General features: G+C 36.6%; 1 protein-coding gene across 1 annotated transcript; it reads right to left on the bottom strand.

Moving 5' to 3' along the window:
• Positions 1–1,385: 1,385 nt before the first annotated feature.
• mtnr1ab (melatonin receptor 1A b) lies at positions 1,386–17,833 on the bottom strand. Its single transcript, XM_051650450.1, has 2 exons — positions 17,510–17,833; positions 1,386–2,299 (listed from the first exon to the last, which is right to left on the bottom strand). Exons 1-2 carry the CDS (start codon positions 17,694–17,696, stop codon positions 1,431–1,433), a joined length of 1,056 nt encoding a protein of 351 aa, XP_051506410.1. The 5' UTR covers positions 17,697–17,833; the 3' UTR covers positions 1,386–1,430.
• Positions 17,834–19,046: the final 1,213 nt, after the last annotated feature.

A 19,046-nucleotide genomic window follows, 5' to 3' on the forward strand; every position in this document is an offset into this window, starting at 1 on the left:
TTTAGCGTGTTACAGTTAAGACAGTTCCACCCATAGAATGCCTATGGGACCGCTGCGTATGCTAAGCTTGAAGGCTCTATCAGAGATTATTTAGCAGAGATGTGACCCTTCTAATACAATGAATGGAAGAAATGGGAATGCTTAACCAAGGAGCTCTGAGTGCCCAATGGTAAATGGCTGTAGAACAGAAGTCCCGCCTTACAGTTAAAAGAGCCAATCACCTTTTAGATACAGACATCACCTGTCAATCAACTCTACAACATGCATGTATATTAGCTACTCAAGCCGGGAAAATTGCATTTTTTAGCGGAATATGAGGTAACGAATAAAAATATATGATACCAGTATTGTCAGATTTTATTGCTGATTTGAAATATGTTCTTTGATTGTAATCTTGACAAACCATTTTTGAGATTTTGGTCTTTCTCCATTCAAGTAGATAGGAGCTGCACTGGCATGACTGGAAATAGCATCCCGAGAGCATTCCAAAGATGGCTGACAGTGGACTGACTTGCTAGAAAGATTTTAGCTCTCCTTGGTAGAAGGGCTCTGGATGGACACATTACAAAGGTTCTGCCCTTCACACCAGTATTTATGCTGTATTAACGATAAATGTGTTAATTGCGATTAAGAAAAACGAATTAAACGTTTTAAATTAATCACATGTTAACGCGTTAATTCTGACAGCTCTATAAATAATACAAAAGATCTGACAAGAAGAATCCTGTTTTGGAACAGCAATGTGTAAACATGTAATTTTCAGTTGGCAAATATGACCATTTTCTTCACATTTCATAACAATGCATGTTACACTGAAGTTATTGTGACCCCCCCAAGAGGTTGATTACACTTACATTGAGATCCAATCATGAAAACTGCAGGACATTTGCATTCAAAGACAAATATTACTGTGTTGTTTGCTTTAATTGGCCTGTGGATTACTTATGATATTATTTAGTGTACCATAAAGTACCATAAATATGTAGTATTGTTTTAAAATGCACTTATTGGCATGTGCAACAGACAGCCTCTAAAGATTGTTTTGAAAATGTCTATGCCTAAAAGAGAGAATCAAAGAAAAATCATAAAATGGCATTGTTGAGCACTTATCAGAATTAAGGGCAATTGATCTGCTCACTTGGAACCTTGTTCTGCATGTATGACAATGTGTGCATTGGTTTGTAGCATGATGTACTATAAAAAATGTGTGTATAAAATCAATAATTGTCCTTACATTATGAACTTTTAAACACTGAGACAAGCAATTCACCTTTTTTAAATCAACGGGTACAGGAAATACAAACACCTGTACTGTATATTCAGTACAGTATGTTATACATAGTACAGTATGTTATAAATACTTTGATCTGGAAGCAGCTGAGGTGTGTTTTTGGTATGTGTTGCTTTCACAGTACCCTTTTTTGGGGGTTTCATACCGAGTCTACTTTTACTTGGTTGTTGTTTGTCATTAATGGGGATGGCTTGCTTTTGATCCGCTCTACAGCATCATTTGAACTCTCTGGGAAGAACATCCTTGCAGTGCAGAGTGAAATTATAATTTTTTTGTACTCTCTTCTGAAGTTCTGGTTTAGCAGTCCATAGACTATGGCATTAAGGCAGCTGTTAAAATAGGCCATGAAATAGCTGGATACAAAAAACCACTCTGGGATAAGAGGCCCAACCCGAATGGGGTCCATGGCGACTGCCAGGCCGATAAAATTGAGAGGGGCCCAACACACAGCAAAAAGTACAAACACTACAAACATAGTGATGAAATTCCTTACGTCGTGCGGCGTGAGCTTAGGCCGGAAGTCCGGTTTGACGCGTCTCCTCACCTGAATCACTAAGATCCAGATTCTTAGGTAGCAGTAAGTCACAATCATAATTGGAAGAATGAAATGGAAGAACACCACGGCGATGGTATATGCCGAACTGGCTGACTGCGCAAACGTGCAAGAGTAAATCCTGGGGTCATACTGCAGGGAGCCTACATAAAAGTTTGGCACTATAGCGACCACAGTCAATATCCAGATGAGAACGACATAGCAAAGAGAGTTCTTGTCACTGTATAGCTTGTCATACTTGAAACTATGACAGATATAGCAGTAGCGGTTGATGGCGATGCCAGTGATGTTAAATATAGATCCAATCACGCTCAGTCCCATCAGGAATCCACTGATCTGGCAGTGGACAAAGCCCAAATTCCATCCATTATGGAAAATGGACACTAGCACCAGAGGATAAGGGTACACGGCTACCACCAGATCAGCTACCGACAGGCTTACCACAAATATGTTCCCTGCAAAACAAAAAAGTGTAATGAGATAAGTGCAATTACAGGCATAATTAAGGCAAAATCAAGCCAAATACAAAGTATTAGAATTCTGTCAACAAGAGGGCAAATGTTATAGAATCCTGTCAAATAAAGAGGTTTCATATGACTGCCATAAGTTTATCATCCCTAAACAAGTTTGCAGGCAGCCTGTCTGGTTTCCTAAGTCATCAGGTTAGATTTGTATGTAGTTTGAGAATGGCGTCTTTCAAAAACAAAATTTTAGGCCTCCTGTTCTTTTCAGGACAGATGCCAGTATACTTTTTCAGCATGACCTTTATCGCATCTAATTAAATCATATCTTTCAAAAATCTGTCAGCTGTTTTCACTAATAAAAGGATTTGGGGTGCATCTGTTATTGTCACACGATATTTCATTTACCAATGAAGACCCTTCAAAACTTGTGGGCCCCATGTCAAAAGACACATTAGTTGATGGGGGAATATTTGGGTTTATAGTTCAATCCTTGGAATCGTTGTGTATTATGGTGACTATCCAGATGCTGTCATATGTTTGTAACAATCTAGAACACATCATATTGAAAGAAAGAAAATGACACATTGGACATTGCCATTAAATAAGACAACTTGGGCCATATAATTGGACAACAACAACCAACTGACCCTGCACGACCTTCACAATTATGGGAACATGTTGTGTGACCTGAAAACTAGTGACCTGGAACCCATTCTCTCATCTGTCTTCACTCATTTCAACTAAGTATGTGTGACTCTGGTCTCTACGCTCCATTGTCTGTTGATACTACAGGGAAAAACAAGTTTAAAGTGTCTGGAAATGTTATATACTCTTTAGCCCTCTCTCCTATTGGCTCTCTTAGAGAGGAAAGATTAGAAGATTCGGAACATGAATTAATCAAAGTTGTACAAATTACAGGACTTTTTTTTCTCATGTACTTGTCAGTTACACGCTCTGCAGCACACATCAATAAATCCTGAAGGATTTCATATAAATACATTCATGATTTAGAAAATTAAGCTCAATGATAAGAGGAATTGTCAGAGCAGAAGACCTTTCCAGAACAGTGACTCTAAATTATTCCTGTAACATGTCAGTGGCTCCTCTAATTTGAGCTGTTGTGTCCCTCAAGTTTAATTTGAACTGAGGAAAACTAGCAGAGACAGGCGAAAAATCAACAGAGATGTGGAAGACCCTAGCAGGGGCCCTGTAGCACGATTCACAATTCTTGCTTTACAAGACAGCTTGAGACATCATGTGTGAGATGGCAGTGTTTTGAGCACACAACTACTGCAACTAGAAAACCGTTAACCTCGTAAACTTTCATGTATATACATCTATAACTGAAAACAGGTTTTTAAAATAAACTTTACATGAACTTTTCTAAGTTAAGTCTGTGTAGGTGTAGGGAAAATCAACAGTTAAAACTAGTCAAACATAAAACTGGTAGAACATCCATCCTCATATATTAAAAAGCTGATTTATATATTTAAATACACTTTTATACAAAATTATAAAAGTTTTTATATAAAAATGTATATGTACTGTATATACACCGATCAGCCACAACATTAAAACCACCTGCCTAATATTGTTTAGGTCCCCCTCATGCCACCAAAACAGTGCCAACCCGCATGCTATTCTGCTCACCACAATTGTACAGAGCGGTTATCTGAGTTTGACAGTTCGAACCAGTCTGGCCATTCTCTGTTGACCTCTGTCATTAACAAGGCATTTCCCTCCGCAGAACTGCCCCTCACTGGATGTTTTTTTTGTTTTTGGCACCATTCGGAGTAAATTCTAGTGACTGTTGTTCGTGAAACTCCCAGGAGATCAGCAGTTACAGAAATACTCAAACCAGCCCATCTGGCACCAACAATCATCCATGCGATTAACTAATCAGCCAATCATGTGGCAGCAGTGCAGTGCATAAAATCATGCAGATACGGGTAGGGCTGCCCCCGACCAAAGATTTTCCTAGTCGACTAGTAGGCGTTAATTTAAGCCATTAGTCAACTAGTCGCACGTTTATGATATTAATTTAATTACTAAATATTTTTTGGGGGGCATCAGAAAATGGTTTGAGTTCCAGGGCTGAGAAAGAATGTTATAAGTAACATTGCTAACACTGTTTTACATTACAGAGAAAAACTAAACTGTAATAATGCCTTTAAAATATAAATTTTACAAGCGCACGCACGAAGCGAGCCGCAGCGACACCGGCAAAAGCTGTAATGATCCTGAATGTGTCGGAAAATCCAGCAAGGAGACTGTCTGAACATTTTGTTAATTTATAGAGAGAAATGCACATTAGGGTTGTGCCAACAGACAATGATCTCGGGGAGTGATCGCCAATAGCTGATGCCTTTGATGATGTCAAGACTATATTTTGCTCATTTTCCCTTGTATTAAATTATTATTATTATTAGGCTAGCATTATCAAATTAATATTCCAAATCATTTGCCCGTAGACACACAGACACGCGCTTGAAGAAACACACTTTATTATATTATTAAGAACAGATGACAGAAAAGCCGTCTATGCACATGTATGACGCGCTGATATGGAGGCGTGCAGTCTCGTGGAACATGCGCATCTAAAAGGTTCTCACTCTTTGTTTCTGTCTTCCGATTGTTTTGTTTTTTTGTTTTTTTGCAAGAACAGTATCGTCTATGAGTGCTGCAAATGACCTCAGACATCTCAGCTCAGGAGGTGCTTTGAGTTCAGTTCACTTTATTTCCACATAGCATGTGTGTGTGTGTAATATATATATATATATATATATATATATATATATATATATATATATATATATATATATATATATTATTCTTTTATCACTTATTTTAATTGCTTTTTTGTTTCGTTTGGAGTGCAATTTGAGTTTAGAAATGTATTTGATTTAAGTTTTTCGTTTTTTTAAATAAATTATTTAAATTTTCAGTGCAAAATCACTAAAGCAAGAATATTCACCGATCCCTCAGCCCAGGGGTTGCCGATGTAATTGGATATTGCAATATATATATATATATCGTGAAGGAGGGAACAAAATGTATTTATTCACACACATGATGTATTTTCCCGGATAACGAAATACCCGACCGGTAGAGAATGCACAGATGAAGTAGTTTCTTTGTCAGAGAGATGTTGACAACTGTTGTAAAACCATCTTTCGAAAAGTTGAACAACACACATTTTAATTGCACTTATTTCTTTTCCAGTTTCATTAGAATTTTTAGTTAAAATAAATAAAAAATTAAGTTCTAAGTTTGAAATCAAGGTGTCTTGCTTTATTGTGTAGGCTTAACCCTAACCCTGTTTAACAAAAATTACCCCATAGTACCACCTAGCTTTCAACCAGCACTAATACCGTTTTTCGACGTTTTTATGTGGAGTTTTTTCTGCGACTAACCGACCAATCAAAACTTTGTCGACCAAGACTCTTCTCATCGAATTATCTTTGGTCGACTATCAGGGGACAGCCCTAAATATGGGTCAGGAGCTTCAGTTAATGTTCACATCAACCATCAGAATGGGGAAAAATGTGATCTCAGTGATTTGGAGCGTGGCATGATTGTTGGTGGCAGATGGGCTGGTTTGAGTATTTCTGTTACTGCTGATCTCGTGGGATTTTCACACAAAACAGTCTCTAGAATTTACTCTGAATGGTGCCAAAAACAAAAATATCTAGTGAGGGGCAGTTCTGTGGATGGAAACATCTGTTGATGAGAGAGAATGGCCAGACTGGTTCGAACTGACAAAGTCTACGGTAACTCAAATAACCGCTCTGTACAATTGTGGTGAGAAGAAAATCATCTCAGAATGCTATTTTGAGATGTGGGTTGGCGCTGTTTTGGTGGCACGAGGGGGACCTACACAATTTGTGGCTGATCGGTGTATACAATCTCCATGTGTAGATCTAGACAAGCGGAGCTGGGGAGGTTGAGGGTTCCAGAGAAATCTCACAGTGTGCTGCAGTAAAATCGGCTAAAAGTTGCAAACTGAGCAAATTTAGATGTTAGGCAAAAAGAGAGTATGCAAGTTGATTGGCTACCCAATTACACATCAAGGAGCTATCAGCTTATCGCATGTGAGCGAGCTGATTGGCTAACAAATAACAAGTTCAAAGAACCATTCAGCTTGCGCCATTCAGAGTTTCATGCCTGAATTTAACCATGTGTCTACACAGAAACTTTCAAACTTTCAAAAATGAATCTACCCTGAGAAATACAGTACACACTGTAATAAAAATTAGGGATGGGCTTTTTCGAGTAATTTTTATAGTCGAGTACTCTAACCCACAAAAAATTAGCAATTGTTTCCTCATAAATTAAAATGTCCATTAAAAATATCAAGTATAACACTTACATTAAATTTATATTTATTATTTTTTTATGCAGAGGTGGTGAAATTTGGCTTATTATAAAATGTGCTCTGCCCGTGTTCAGATATTTGGTCAAATAAGCTTCAGAGTTTCTTGTACCGCTTCGCAATTTCTTTCCACTATAAAAACAGATCCTATTCTGTTAGTTTGCATGACTCCGATCAGAACCGAATATCAATACAGTAGAATTCAATAAGAATCTAAATATTACATGTGTTACCACACTTGGCTTTGCTTGTAAGCACACAAAGATGCTATGATGTCTCCTTCTCTCATTCAACACCTCAACTACACATATCCACAGCACCCCCAGTGGACTCAATTATAACTGCAAGATTTGGTGAGAGTTCCAAAAGTAAAGTACAGGATAATTCAGCATTGCCCACGGCAGGCAAATGTGCAAAGGAAAATCAGTTTGTGATATTCAAGTATTGTTTTTAATAGTTGACTAGCTGGTGAAGAACGAGTACTCGATTAGTCGATTACTTGTGCACATGCCTAATAATATGTGTGATAACGAGCCTCTTTGCACTTCACGTAAAGAAACATAGAAATGTTTAATCCAGAAAATACATGGGATTTAAAACTGTCAGTAGTTTCATAAGATTCCAAGCACACTTCTTGAGGTCCTGTGGACAGTTCAGATTCTGATGTCAGGGTTTGTTTATTCAGCGAGGAATTGTAATGAAATATGATGCTTAAATTAATCTGATTATGATCAATGGACTCAGAGTTGTGCCATGACAGTGCTTTAGGCACTGCACACAATCACTCAGGAACTTGTCATGCATGTGACTTCCCTCGCTCAACAGAGTATTGAAGACCCAAGTGCAAACACTAGATAAAGCTAAGGCACACCCTGTTTACTGTCAATTAAAATGGTTAAAGCCATTTGAAATGGAACAGTGCAGATTAATACAACAGTTAGTTCTAGTCCTCTAATTTGATTGGTCAAGCAGCGTTCCAAGAGTGCTGGTATTTAGCACTGGAATGCTTTGCTGTTTATATCAATATGCTTATGTTTTCGCTGCATTACAGACAGGCTGTCAGTTTTTGTGTCGTTCGGCAACACACAACGATTAATCTTGCTTTGGCTTCGTTTGTAACTATTTCATTAAAAAGCAAAAAAATAGACCAAAATATAGCAAAAATAGACAAAATAATTGTACACATTGTGTCTAAAATAAATAAATGTATAAAGAGTTCTCATGCATGTCATCATACTTTTGTACAGGACATTCAGCACAACACCACTCTTGCTTGTGTGAAATTAATTAAATATTACATTGTACATATTACATTGTACAAAAGGAGCACAGGAAATTTAGCCTAAATCTCACAGTTTCAAGAAGTAATTGAGTATTCAGAAGTCCTTCAGGTCTCTGTGTCATACACTGTGGATGTAATAGTCAGAGCCTGGAAGTCTGCAGATACACGTTCATCTTTGAGGTGACAGGTTTTTTTCTATATAAATCACAGACATGATTGTGATACAGGGCTTCTATTCTTTTGTTGTTCTTTCTATTCATTCTACTATGCCCTTGATTTTTCAAGTCAAATACAGCTAAAGACAAACACATTTCCATGCTGCTGAGCATGTTTATTCATCTAACTGAAAGTGAAAAGTCAGCTCTCAGTTCACAGAGTGAGGAGAGATTGTAATGTCTTTGTTTTCAGAACTAAAGTGATCTTGGCTTTAACCTTTTTTCTCAAACCACAAAGGTCTTTGGTCTCATAGGTATCAGTTATATTTATCCAATATCCATTTAATGAATCCCCTCCAAATCTAAGCAACCAGATATTAAAGCAAATATCATAGCGATGGTCAAATTGCGGAATATTGGCTTCTAATTAGTTAATGCTGGATAGCTCATATTTTAAATTCAGTCTTTCCAAAATAAACTTTAATATCATTCTGTCATCCCTGCTGAGTATGAATACAGCACTAGAGAGAATCTCCAGATTACTTCTACATTCAGAGAAATATTATGCTTAAATCCATATTTTACTGCTATGGGTTCCTGGAAGGCTGTTTCTGATGATACTGCTGTCTTCTTAAACATAACTCATCACATTATTGTGCTCAGCTGAAACTGCAGGATCAGCACAGGACAGTGAAACATCTCCAATTGTATGGTATGGTAATACCTTGATAAGTTATGAAAAATAACCAAATGTACTTTTCAGACAGGCAAGTGGCAAGAAAACAGCGGTATACCTCTGTCATACAGAGGTGTTCATCTGTACCTCAGTGACAAATATAGAGCCACAGCAAAAACATTTATTTGTGAAAATTATGCCTTGCATTATCTCTGCAGATAATAAGACCATTGTGGAGCCAATCAGGGAGAGGTATTACATTTGATATTAAGTCATCTGCCACAGTAAAACCCAAATAAAGGATCCCAGTCTGGCCTCACAGAAAGCATTGCAGAGATACTGAACAAACCAATTCAAAGCCAATAAAAGAAAATTGAACATAAGCATGCATAAGTGGGGATGTTGCTCGCCTGCCTTGACACAAAGTTATAGTACGGGCCACACAGTTGGCGCACAGAATATTCAAATTTTTCCTATCAGTTGGATAATAGACTCAAATTTCTGACATATAGGCAGACCAGGCATTTCAACTGGCTGAGTTTAAGAGTGGATAAGCCAAGAGTGGATCTTCAAAAGTGAGTCAGTCTGCAACTGAGCGCTGCATCAGTACAGTGTATCAGCAATTGCCCATTCATTAAGCCAGCGAAACAAGCCCAAGTGCAGGCCGAGGGCCAAGTCAGGCAAGAAAGAGGACATGCACTCCTAGAGAATATATGAAGCTTTAAAAATCAAAACATTAGTGAGATTCCCTTGGGGCAATGCAGTATGATATCAATCAAGACTTGTAAATATAAGGTGAAATAAGCATTTATTTGGCCCTGCTAAAGCACTAGTTCGTCTTTGTGATTTTGACAGTTATTAGATTCATTTCAGTTAAAAATTATGATTGTGTGATAGCACTGTCTTGAGCATATATTAGCTCATCATTCCAAACCCTTGTGCTTTTTTTCTTGAGTTGAACACAAAAGACAAAATAACCTGGTTTGAATGTGTAACTGCTTGAATGAGATTTGGCAGCATTTTCTGTTAATAAAAACTTAAGCTTCGGTCTTAAATTTTGGCTGTATGGCTTCAGAATATTTGAAATACCAACCCGTTCTCACTCCCGAGACATCAAATACTGCCACGTGTGCAAGAGCCCAGCACATCAACAGGTGGACGAGCAGCCTTTGGTGTCAGTTTCCGATGCCTCCGGCAAGCGCACTGCTAATAAGAAATGTTCTGTGTCAAAGACTGACATGAAGGGCATCAGATTTTTATTATAATGAAATGACTGTATATGTTGGGGTACAATTTTGTCATTCTGATATAAGTTAGGGTATGCTTTTCATTGTTTGAAATTAGCCACGTTTATTCACAATGGTAATGTTCAATAAGCAACATTTATTAGTGCAGTGGTTAATGTTTAATTCATTGTTTTCTGTACACATTCTGCTCTGCTGAAGTGATCTGGGCTGCATTTCCCAAAAGCATCATAAGCCTAAGTAGATCATAGAAACCATTGGCGCCAATGGTCTCTATGATCAACTTAAGCTTACGATGCTATTGGGAAATGCAGCCCTGTTCGTTTCTGGTTGTATTCCATGTCTTCCGATCGCTTTGTGTGAAGAATAGACCCAAATTTAAGCTTTTATTCCACAATCGCGTCCCCCGATGTCCTCCGTAACAAATACCACTCTCGACTCATTCAAACACATTCAAAAATTTGTCAAAAATGACGTCAAACAACATTGGCTCTCTAGTGTCTTGAACTTGAGCTCATCGTAATCGGTTTACAAGACAATCGAGAGCCAATGACATTTGACATAGCTGACACCTTCTCGATGCATCAATTTTTGAATGTGTTAGAGCAAGTCGAGAGTGGGATGTGTTACAGCGGACGTCTGGGGACCGTGTTTGTGGAATAAAAGCTTAAATTTGGGTCTATTCTTCACACAAAGCAATCAGAAGACATGATGTTTTCGATGCAACAATTTTTGACGCCTCGGGACTGAGAACGGGTTGGTTGCAAATACAGTGCATTAGTCTTATGAACTCCTTTATGGTACTTTTTGACAATCACTTTTGTTGGAAAACAGCAAAGTGGACATTCTGCTAAATAGCTCCTTTTGTGTTTCACTGAAAAAAATAAAAGTAATAAAGGTTTTGAATGAATGTGATGAAATGATGACTGAATTTACATTCTAAACTATCCATTTAATTTTATTGGAATATTCCAGGTTTAATACGAGTTAAACTCATTTGACAGCATTTGTTGCATTATGTTGATTATCACAAATGTATTTAAACTCATCCATCCTATTCTTTAAAAAGAAAAAAAGCAAAAATCAAGGTTACGGTGAGGCACTTACCATGGAAGTGAATGGGGCAAATTTCTGGAGGGTTTAAAGGCAGAAATTTGAATCTTACAATTTTATAAAAGCACTTACCTTAATTCTTCTGTTAAAACTTGAGTATCATTTGAGCAGTAAAGTTGTTAAAATTGCAGTTTTTACGGTTGTTTTAGTATTTGCGGCGTTACATGAAGCTGTAAAATTGGATATAACTTTACACTGATAAGGTTAATAAGCGATTTTATCACACTAAAATCATGTTAACGCATACTGTTTACGTTTTGTGGCTATACTTTTGAAACAGTGAGTATTTTAACGTTTACAGATTCACTTCCATTTTAAGTGCCTCACTGTAACCCAGATTTTTTGCTTTTTTAAAGAAAAGGAGGGACAAGTCGAAATTATTCTTTGTAGTACTCAATATTCTGCCACAAATGCTGTCGATTGAGCTTAACTTGTATTGAAGTGGGGACATTCCTTTAAATATAAACATGCTGCATAAAAAACATTTTTAATTATTGTTAAATGTATATAATTATTAATTTAATACTGAACAACAGTTCTTGAATCATTCTTTTCAATTAAATTTATTTGTATAGCACATTTTGCAATACGTATTTTTACAAGGCAGCATCATTGTAAACTATTTCCCATACAGAAATCTGATATTCGACAATATATGAAAAGCATATATATATATATATATATATATATATATATATATATATATATATATATGTTTCACTGATATAAAAGAAGTCACATAAATACATGCAACAGATATTTCAAAATACAGTTTTTGTAAATGTAACATCTTTCTTCCTTAGTGGAATTTGAATACGTACATATCTGAAGTATATGTTCATTTATGGCCATATATCAGAATTCTTTATGGGTCTGTATCCATTTATCCTAACATACACTATGGATGTGATTTTTAGATGCCTTTTTTAAGACAAGTATTTACAGGAAAGACTCTGTCCACATTCCACCCATGAAGAGCCAATTGAAGGAGACCTTCTTCCTCTCACACTGCCTCTGTAAATAACTGGTTGAGGAGAGTTCCTCTTGAATGAACAGTGAACTTCATCTAATTAGACCACCTTAGGCTCATAAGCCACATCAGTGCAACTAAAGAACAGTATTTAGAAATGAGAGCTGCACAAAGAAGCAGTGATCTGTTACAATGTCAGAGACCTTAAAAAAAAAAAAGAAGCTATATGTGTCTCAATAAAGGAGACATTAAACATTCAGTATACACTGGAATCATTGATATGGGACCGCCTGTCTGTCTTGTGTCATGTAAGATGCATACTGAACAATATCAGGGAAAGCTTTCAAGTATAGTGTCATTGGCAACTGTATCATGTAGGTACACTGGCTGTGCTGAAATGAGTCTTACCTAACACCAGGGAATGGTTGGTCTGAATAATCCAAACAGACAGTGGTGCCATAGCAGTCTTTGAGGCTGAGTAGATTAAATAAAACAGATAGCCCGAAATGGGGGGAAAGGAACCACTTTGTTTCAGCACAGAATAACAATGAGTGAATGTGTGTGTGTGCTTGTGTGACTGTGTTTATATGTGTGTTTATGAATTATAGGGGTGTAACAGTTCATATTTCTCATGGTTTGGTTTGTATCATGGTTTTAGGGTCATGGTTTTGGTACAGTTCTGTATTTTCTATGTTCAGAAATAAAATATATATATATATATATATATTACTTCCAAATCCAAAGTAAGAATACTGTATTTGGTAACAAACACTTCAACAGGTTTACCCTTAATAACATTCATGGTTTTACAACAGTAATAATTTTGTACTCATGGTATTTGTATTAAAATCATAGTAACCACAAAATAAACATGGTTACTGTCATGGTTACAATATATAATAAAATCATGGTTACTATATAGTATTATTATTATTACTGTTATAAAACCATGGTTAATTGTATCAAAATCATGATTTTTGTTAATAAAACCCTGGTGACAGCGGTCATGGTTACTTCAGTCATGATTACTACAATATTACTATAGTAAAACCATGGTTAATTTTCTTTAGGGACCTGAACTAAAAAAAAATTAAAATAATTTTCTCTAATTACTGAATCAATATTTTAACTTAATACCTGCACTATTATGCTACATGCATCAACATAAAGTGCATTTCAAACTCAACTCAAAATATATTCAACATTCGGAAGTTGTACATCACTATAGAAGGAAACTTGCTATTAATATGGATACGAGAAGTGTCCGGGATGTCACGGATTGAGTGTTTTAATCATATGCTGAAATCCCACATCTTCATCAACAGAGTATGGCAACATAACTTCATGGCAATGAACACCACAGGCATTTTAGTTATTGTTTCTTGTATGTCTGAATTAACACTGAGTGCCTGCTTAAACGGAAGGGAGTGTGTGCAGCTTCGGCTCACCTGTGGCTCTGTGTGTGCCACGCGCTATCTTTCTCTGGGTGATATCGGTGTACATGATTAATCGTATATCGATGTATTACCAGTATACGGCACTCGCGTCGAGCAATGTCTGCAAACAGTGCCTGTTTTGTAAACTTTTTTAACCATAGCTGTTGTAATTGACTGCAAAAAGAAAATGCTCTCAGACAGGAGACTTGAATAACACAGGAGGCTTCTTTATGGCTTGTTTTCTCCGCTTGGTGCTTGTCATTTTCAACTACACACAACGTGTGCAGAACAGTGATGTCATCAAGTTAACCCACATGAAACACAGGCAGAGCATAACTGTGCATGTCTATTTGATGCTTTGTTTTCTTCACCAAACCTTGCGCTCCAGATGCATCATTAAACTTGAGGTGAAAGTTTTACAGAGAACCGTTACAACCCTAGTGAATTACAGTACTATAACTTTGAATATGTGGCGGAACGATTTCTAATTGAATATTCCCACTGGATCAGTGGTCCTAACAAGAGGCCATGGGAGGTTCTTTCACTAGTGAGAAACATAATGAAGCACACATTCAATGAGGCTAATGGAACAATTACTGGGTTAATTTGACCCACTAATCAGAATACATGCAGCACTGTACTCAGTGGGAGCAAACATCACAGAAAATTTCCATGCATGTACAGTAATCTCACTCATTCAGCAATGACCCCATTTTCTGGCACTAGTACATCAGTTTGACCAAGAATGTTTGAAACATGAAAAGTCGTTGTAGCTGGAGAATAGTAACATTACATATGATCGCTTTTTTCATAAAGTTGAGAAAATTCATTTTAGTTGAGAAAACTAGCATAATGGATTATTAATACTAGTCACAATATAACTCTTTATGTAAGTATATAACTTAAACATTAGTTATTTACATACTGTACGTATATAACTTATTTTGATTTGTTTAAGCACATGTGACACTCAAACTCCCAAATGCATCAGACTGAAATGTTATAATAATGCAAATATGTTTACACTGTAATATAAAAACATTATTATTAAAGCACAACATTACAACCAAGATGTGTAACACTGGAGAAACAAGGGGAAAATGTGTCATAATAGACTGAAAGACACAATAAATTGCAGGGTATTACATTACATGTCAGTGTTTAACATATTACAGATTGATGTAATTAATTACATTAGCAATAATAACATAAACATGTAAATACAATCTGCATTACACTGTAAAAAGTAGTAACCTGCAATGTTTACCTTAAGGAGCTATTTCTACTGTACCTGATCTAACCCTTTAAATTACTTTTGTTGCTGTAACCTTATGTATTCAGATTGATTCAGTGATGTTAAATAATATTTTGGACTTAAATTAAACCAATTAATTTAGATGTTACCACATGAAGCAAATTTTTAGGTTAAATTCATAATGACACTTTTAATTGTTCTTTTGAATTACTCAATACTATGTATTTAAAATATAAACAATATCATAAACGACTTTTTTTCTTGTGAAAGTTTTGCTGTTGTAGTTTTCACCGCAGTGCCACAAACTTTACAGTTGATGAACAGACGGTCTCTTTCTCTATTGGCATAGAACAGTAGCATATGGATCGGTGTGACACCGGTGATAAGCACTCCATCCACTCACAGGAAAATGACCGGCCTGTTCAGTTTTGTTTGATTTTGGGCCAATTACCTGAAGCCTCTAAAAATAGTCCCTTGTATGATTCAGGATAATAAAATACAGAAAAATACAAGACTGACAGAAAAGATGACAAGACACTGAGTAAGAAGAGATGTATGTAAGCAGCATTTTCCTGATTTGTGGAATTTAATCACTACACAATGTTACAGTGTGTTGATGTGTATTTACATTTGCAAGTCCGCGTAAAACACGTGTACTACATATACTTAGCCTATAATGACATTTGTGGTAGTAACACTGACAATGAAATTACCAAAACCATTAAACAGTAGGCTAAGCGGTGTGTCCTGTGTAGGGAAGAGAGGGGACAGTTGCGACATGGGGCAGTTGCAACATGGCTTATTCCTCCAATCAGGAATGAGCTAGAGTGATGATACTTATACTGCACATGCTCAGTTAGCCCCTCTTCCTTTCTGGAAGAAAGCAGCCACGTGTGACCATTCCTTCTTCAAAAAATACTTTTTAAGGTAAAAAAAGAATTTTTTTTCATGCTCCGAGTTTTTGTCATACTGTCTAAACTGTTTGCGTGAAGCATTATAAAGTCATATCATTTTAATCAGTGTTTTCTTAGCTTCTAAAAGGCATAGCTACCATGTGTCGAGGCAATTGTGTCAAGCTAGCATAGCAAGTTTTATCATGGCTGTCAGTATAGGGACAGTTGCAACATGCTGTTGCAACTGTCCCCTATGACAACATTGATGTAAAAGCTTGTCATAACCAGTATTGTGTAAGTTACTCTAAAAATAATTAATACTAACTACTAATTACATCTTTCTATAGCCAGGTATCTCCCCATTTTTAAGTAAATACTCAGACTAGGCCACAATGTAGCCTATATTTTATCTGTTCTGTGATTTCAGTATGCCAATTTAACTCTACACACACACACACACACACACACACACACAGTTCAGTTCAGAGAAGTACACAAAAGTATTTCAGTGAATTTCAGTGTCTTGATTTTGATTTAAAAAAATATTTTGTAGTTCAAATTTATTGTAATAATTAACCAAAACATGGTTGTTACTTGTTACTTGAAATATGTTTTTCCTTTTACTAGTCTTTGTCTTTAGACAGTTAATTTAACTCAGTGAAGACCCTGTCTGTGCACAAATAAAATAAAGAAATTGCAAAATGATGTTAAAGAATGATTTTTATTACGTTTTAATGAATGTTGCAACTGTCCCTGTGGACTGTTGCAACTGACCCCTTAAGAGGGGATTTGACTTTGTCTATTCAAGTATAAATTGTATGAGGTGGGTTTAATGTATTAAAATTTTGGCTTTAAAATACAAACAGTCTCTGAGAAACTGAAGGATATGTAAAAAGTGTTGCAACCATCCCTGCTCTCCCCTAATTAACGTGTTGGGGGCGGTTCACACCGAACACGTTTTTGTTTTCCTGTGTAAACTAGACGGACGTCTTTGACCGCTGCGCAGTGTCTCGCTATTTTCTCAGCGTCTTGCGTTTTTTAGACAGTTTTTTTAGAAACTTTTAAATATGCGTTGCATTGAGTCTTTTTTTTTTTTTTTTTTTTTTGTAGCGCAATAACGTGTTCAGTGTGAACGGCCCCTTATGCTGTCAGTGCCTGTCATCCTCAGGCAATAAGACACATCGGAATTTAATCTATTCTATATGCTTTAGTTATAATATACAAAATCGAATCATACATAGCCTATCACAAACATTCCGCTGACTGTGTGCTGAGCCGACTCTTATGAATCTTATGAGTGAAATAAGCTTTGATTAGTCCATTAACTGGAATCGAAAGAGTCCAAATGTCCACATGTCCATAAAGCATCTCTCGAATTTTGTTGGAAGAAATATTCACCTCCTGTTTCAGCGTTGTTTAATATTACAGATAGCACCAAAAAAAATAAAAAATAAAAAATAAAAATAAAAAAAATTGCTGTTTGATACCGATCGAGTGAGACAGTATAAGCGTCTTTCAAATTAATGCATCGATCTTTAAAGTTGTGTTTATGCATCTTCAGCAGCGACTGAGAGAACATGCCTCATGTGCTGTGACTTTTTTAGTGAAAATAAATCCACAAATGAAACAACAATCAGAACGTTAAAGAGGATAAAGAAAAAGCACTTGAGACAAAGAAAGTTTCGTCAGATCATCTCAAATATTCATAAGTTGCGCTCCTTCTTGAGATGCACATCTTTCCTCTTTTAACGCTCCAGGAAATCTGCATGATGTTTAAGATTTGATCATTATTTAACAACTCTTACCTGCGTTCCTAAGTTTCTTGTTTCTGTACACGGAGAAGATCACCAATAGGTTCCCCAATATATCAACCACGATAGTGAAGATCAGAAAGCTCCCCAAAGTTGTGGCAACCCAGGGAGGATGATTCAGAGTGATCTCGTAAGGGCTCAGTGAAGAACTGTTCATCAATCGGCTGCCATTTATTTTCATTTTATCTTCACTTTAATAATCTTCGCCATAAATCACAGTATTTGATTCCATTGGGAAAGCTCTTGTGGTTTGGTATGGCGTTTGCGTAAACGTGCGTAAAATGAAGGTCTGTTATCATATCTTGCTCATCGAATGTGCGGGTGCCTTCATGGTCTGCGCGCGGACACGTGTCCGCACTTTTATAGCTTCCTATCTACATCAGATTGATGGTATGTAACATCCGACAGCAAGTTAAGTTCTTCTCGAATGCCTATGGTTGGCTTGGCTCCCTCTGATGTCTGGTGATAAATAACGCTGCCCCGCTGTGGGCGCAAACGAAATCGGCTGTGAGTTTGGGTCGGAGAAGGTTGAGTTGTTGCTTCTTCGCATCGACTTGCGATTTTTTATGCATGTGTTCATTCATTAGTTTTTGTCATTGAAGTCTGTATCGATCCATTCAAGCAGATAAAACAAGCGTCGTGGGGAAAAATGCTTCCAGTGTGTGGTCTTAAGATGAGCAGAGGTTAAAGATCCTAGCTAGTGACCGAAAAGTTGTAAGGTTAAATCCTGGCTTGAACTATACATTTGTTCCAGGGGATTTTCTCTGTAATAGGTGTATTGTAAGTCAATTTGGATAAAGGGGTCAGTTAAATGTCCATTTAAAATCAAGGAATTAATCTAGCATATTTGGGTAGAATGTAGAATGGATAGACAACAAAGTGATGTGATGTTTTAATAAAACTTTGTTAACAGTGATCATTAAATATACACAACAAAGATCATATCATGTGAGTAAATATACGTAGCTGTCATTTATTCTGTTCCTGTAGCTATTGTCTTTGTAATTGAGTACTTTACTTTGGAACATAATGTAAACATGTAATGTAAATATAAATGAAATTCATTCTGCCAATAGCCACAGATCTATTAGCATTCATGGGGTTGAAGTGTACAGTGAGTGTCTTTTAACATATTTTCCGTGCCCATTACCAAAACAGTATAAGAAAATTTGCACAATGATATATCAAAATATAAAGACACAAATTATAAGGAGTCTTTCCACTGCTGGACAGAACTGGCAATGCTTAGAAGCATCTAAGCAGCAATAATAAACTGCCCTATCAACCAGACCATGCAGCTGTCCATTTGCACATGCAGCCAAATGTAGTCGTCATAGATTAATATGGTCCAAATATTCTTTGGACTCTGCCTCAGCACCATGCATTAGCTTTGCATATGAGGACGTCTGTACCAACCACTTTAAATAACTCATCCTCAATGGTAACATTTTTATCTCTCTCATACACATGCACAAACATGCCAAAGATATACATTCTGGTGTGTAAGAGGTTAAAGGGGTCATATATATAC

This window comes from Myxocyprinus asiaticus, chromosome 22, assembly GCF_019703515.2.
Source record: "Myxocyprinus asiaticus isolate MX2 ecotype Aquarium Trade chromosome 22, UBuf_Myxa_2, whole genome shotgun sequence".
Classification (NCBI taxonomy): Eukaryota; Metazoa; Chordata; class Actinopteri; order Cypriniformes; family Catostomidae; genus Myxocyprinus; species Myxocyprinus asiaticus.

Excerpts from the sequence above, each read along its gene's own strand:
- mtnr1ab (XM_051650450.1), bottom strand. The coding sequence starts at position 17,696 with ATGAAAATAAATGGCAGCCGATTGATGAACAGTTCTTCACTGAGCCCT. Across the intron at positions 2,300-17,509 it reads CAAGAAACTTAGGAACGCAG|GGAACATATTTGTGGTAAGC; the intron begins GTAAGAGTTGTT and ends TTTGTTTTGCAG.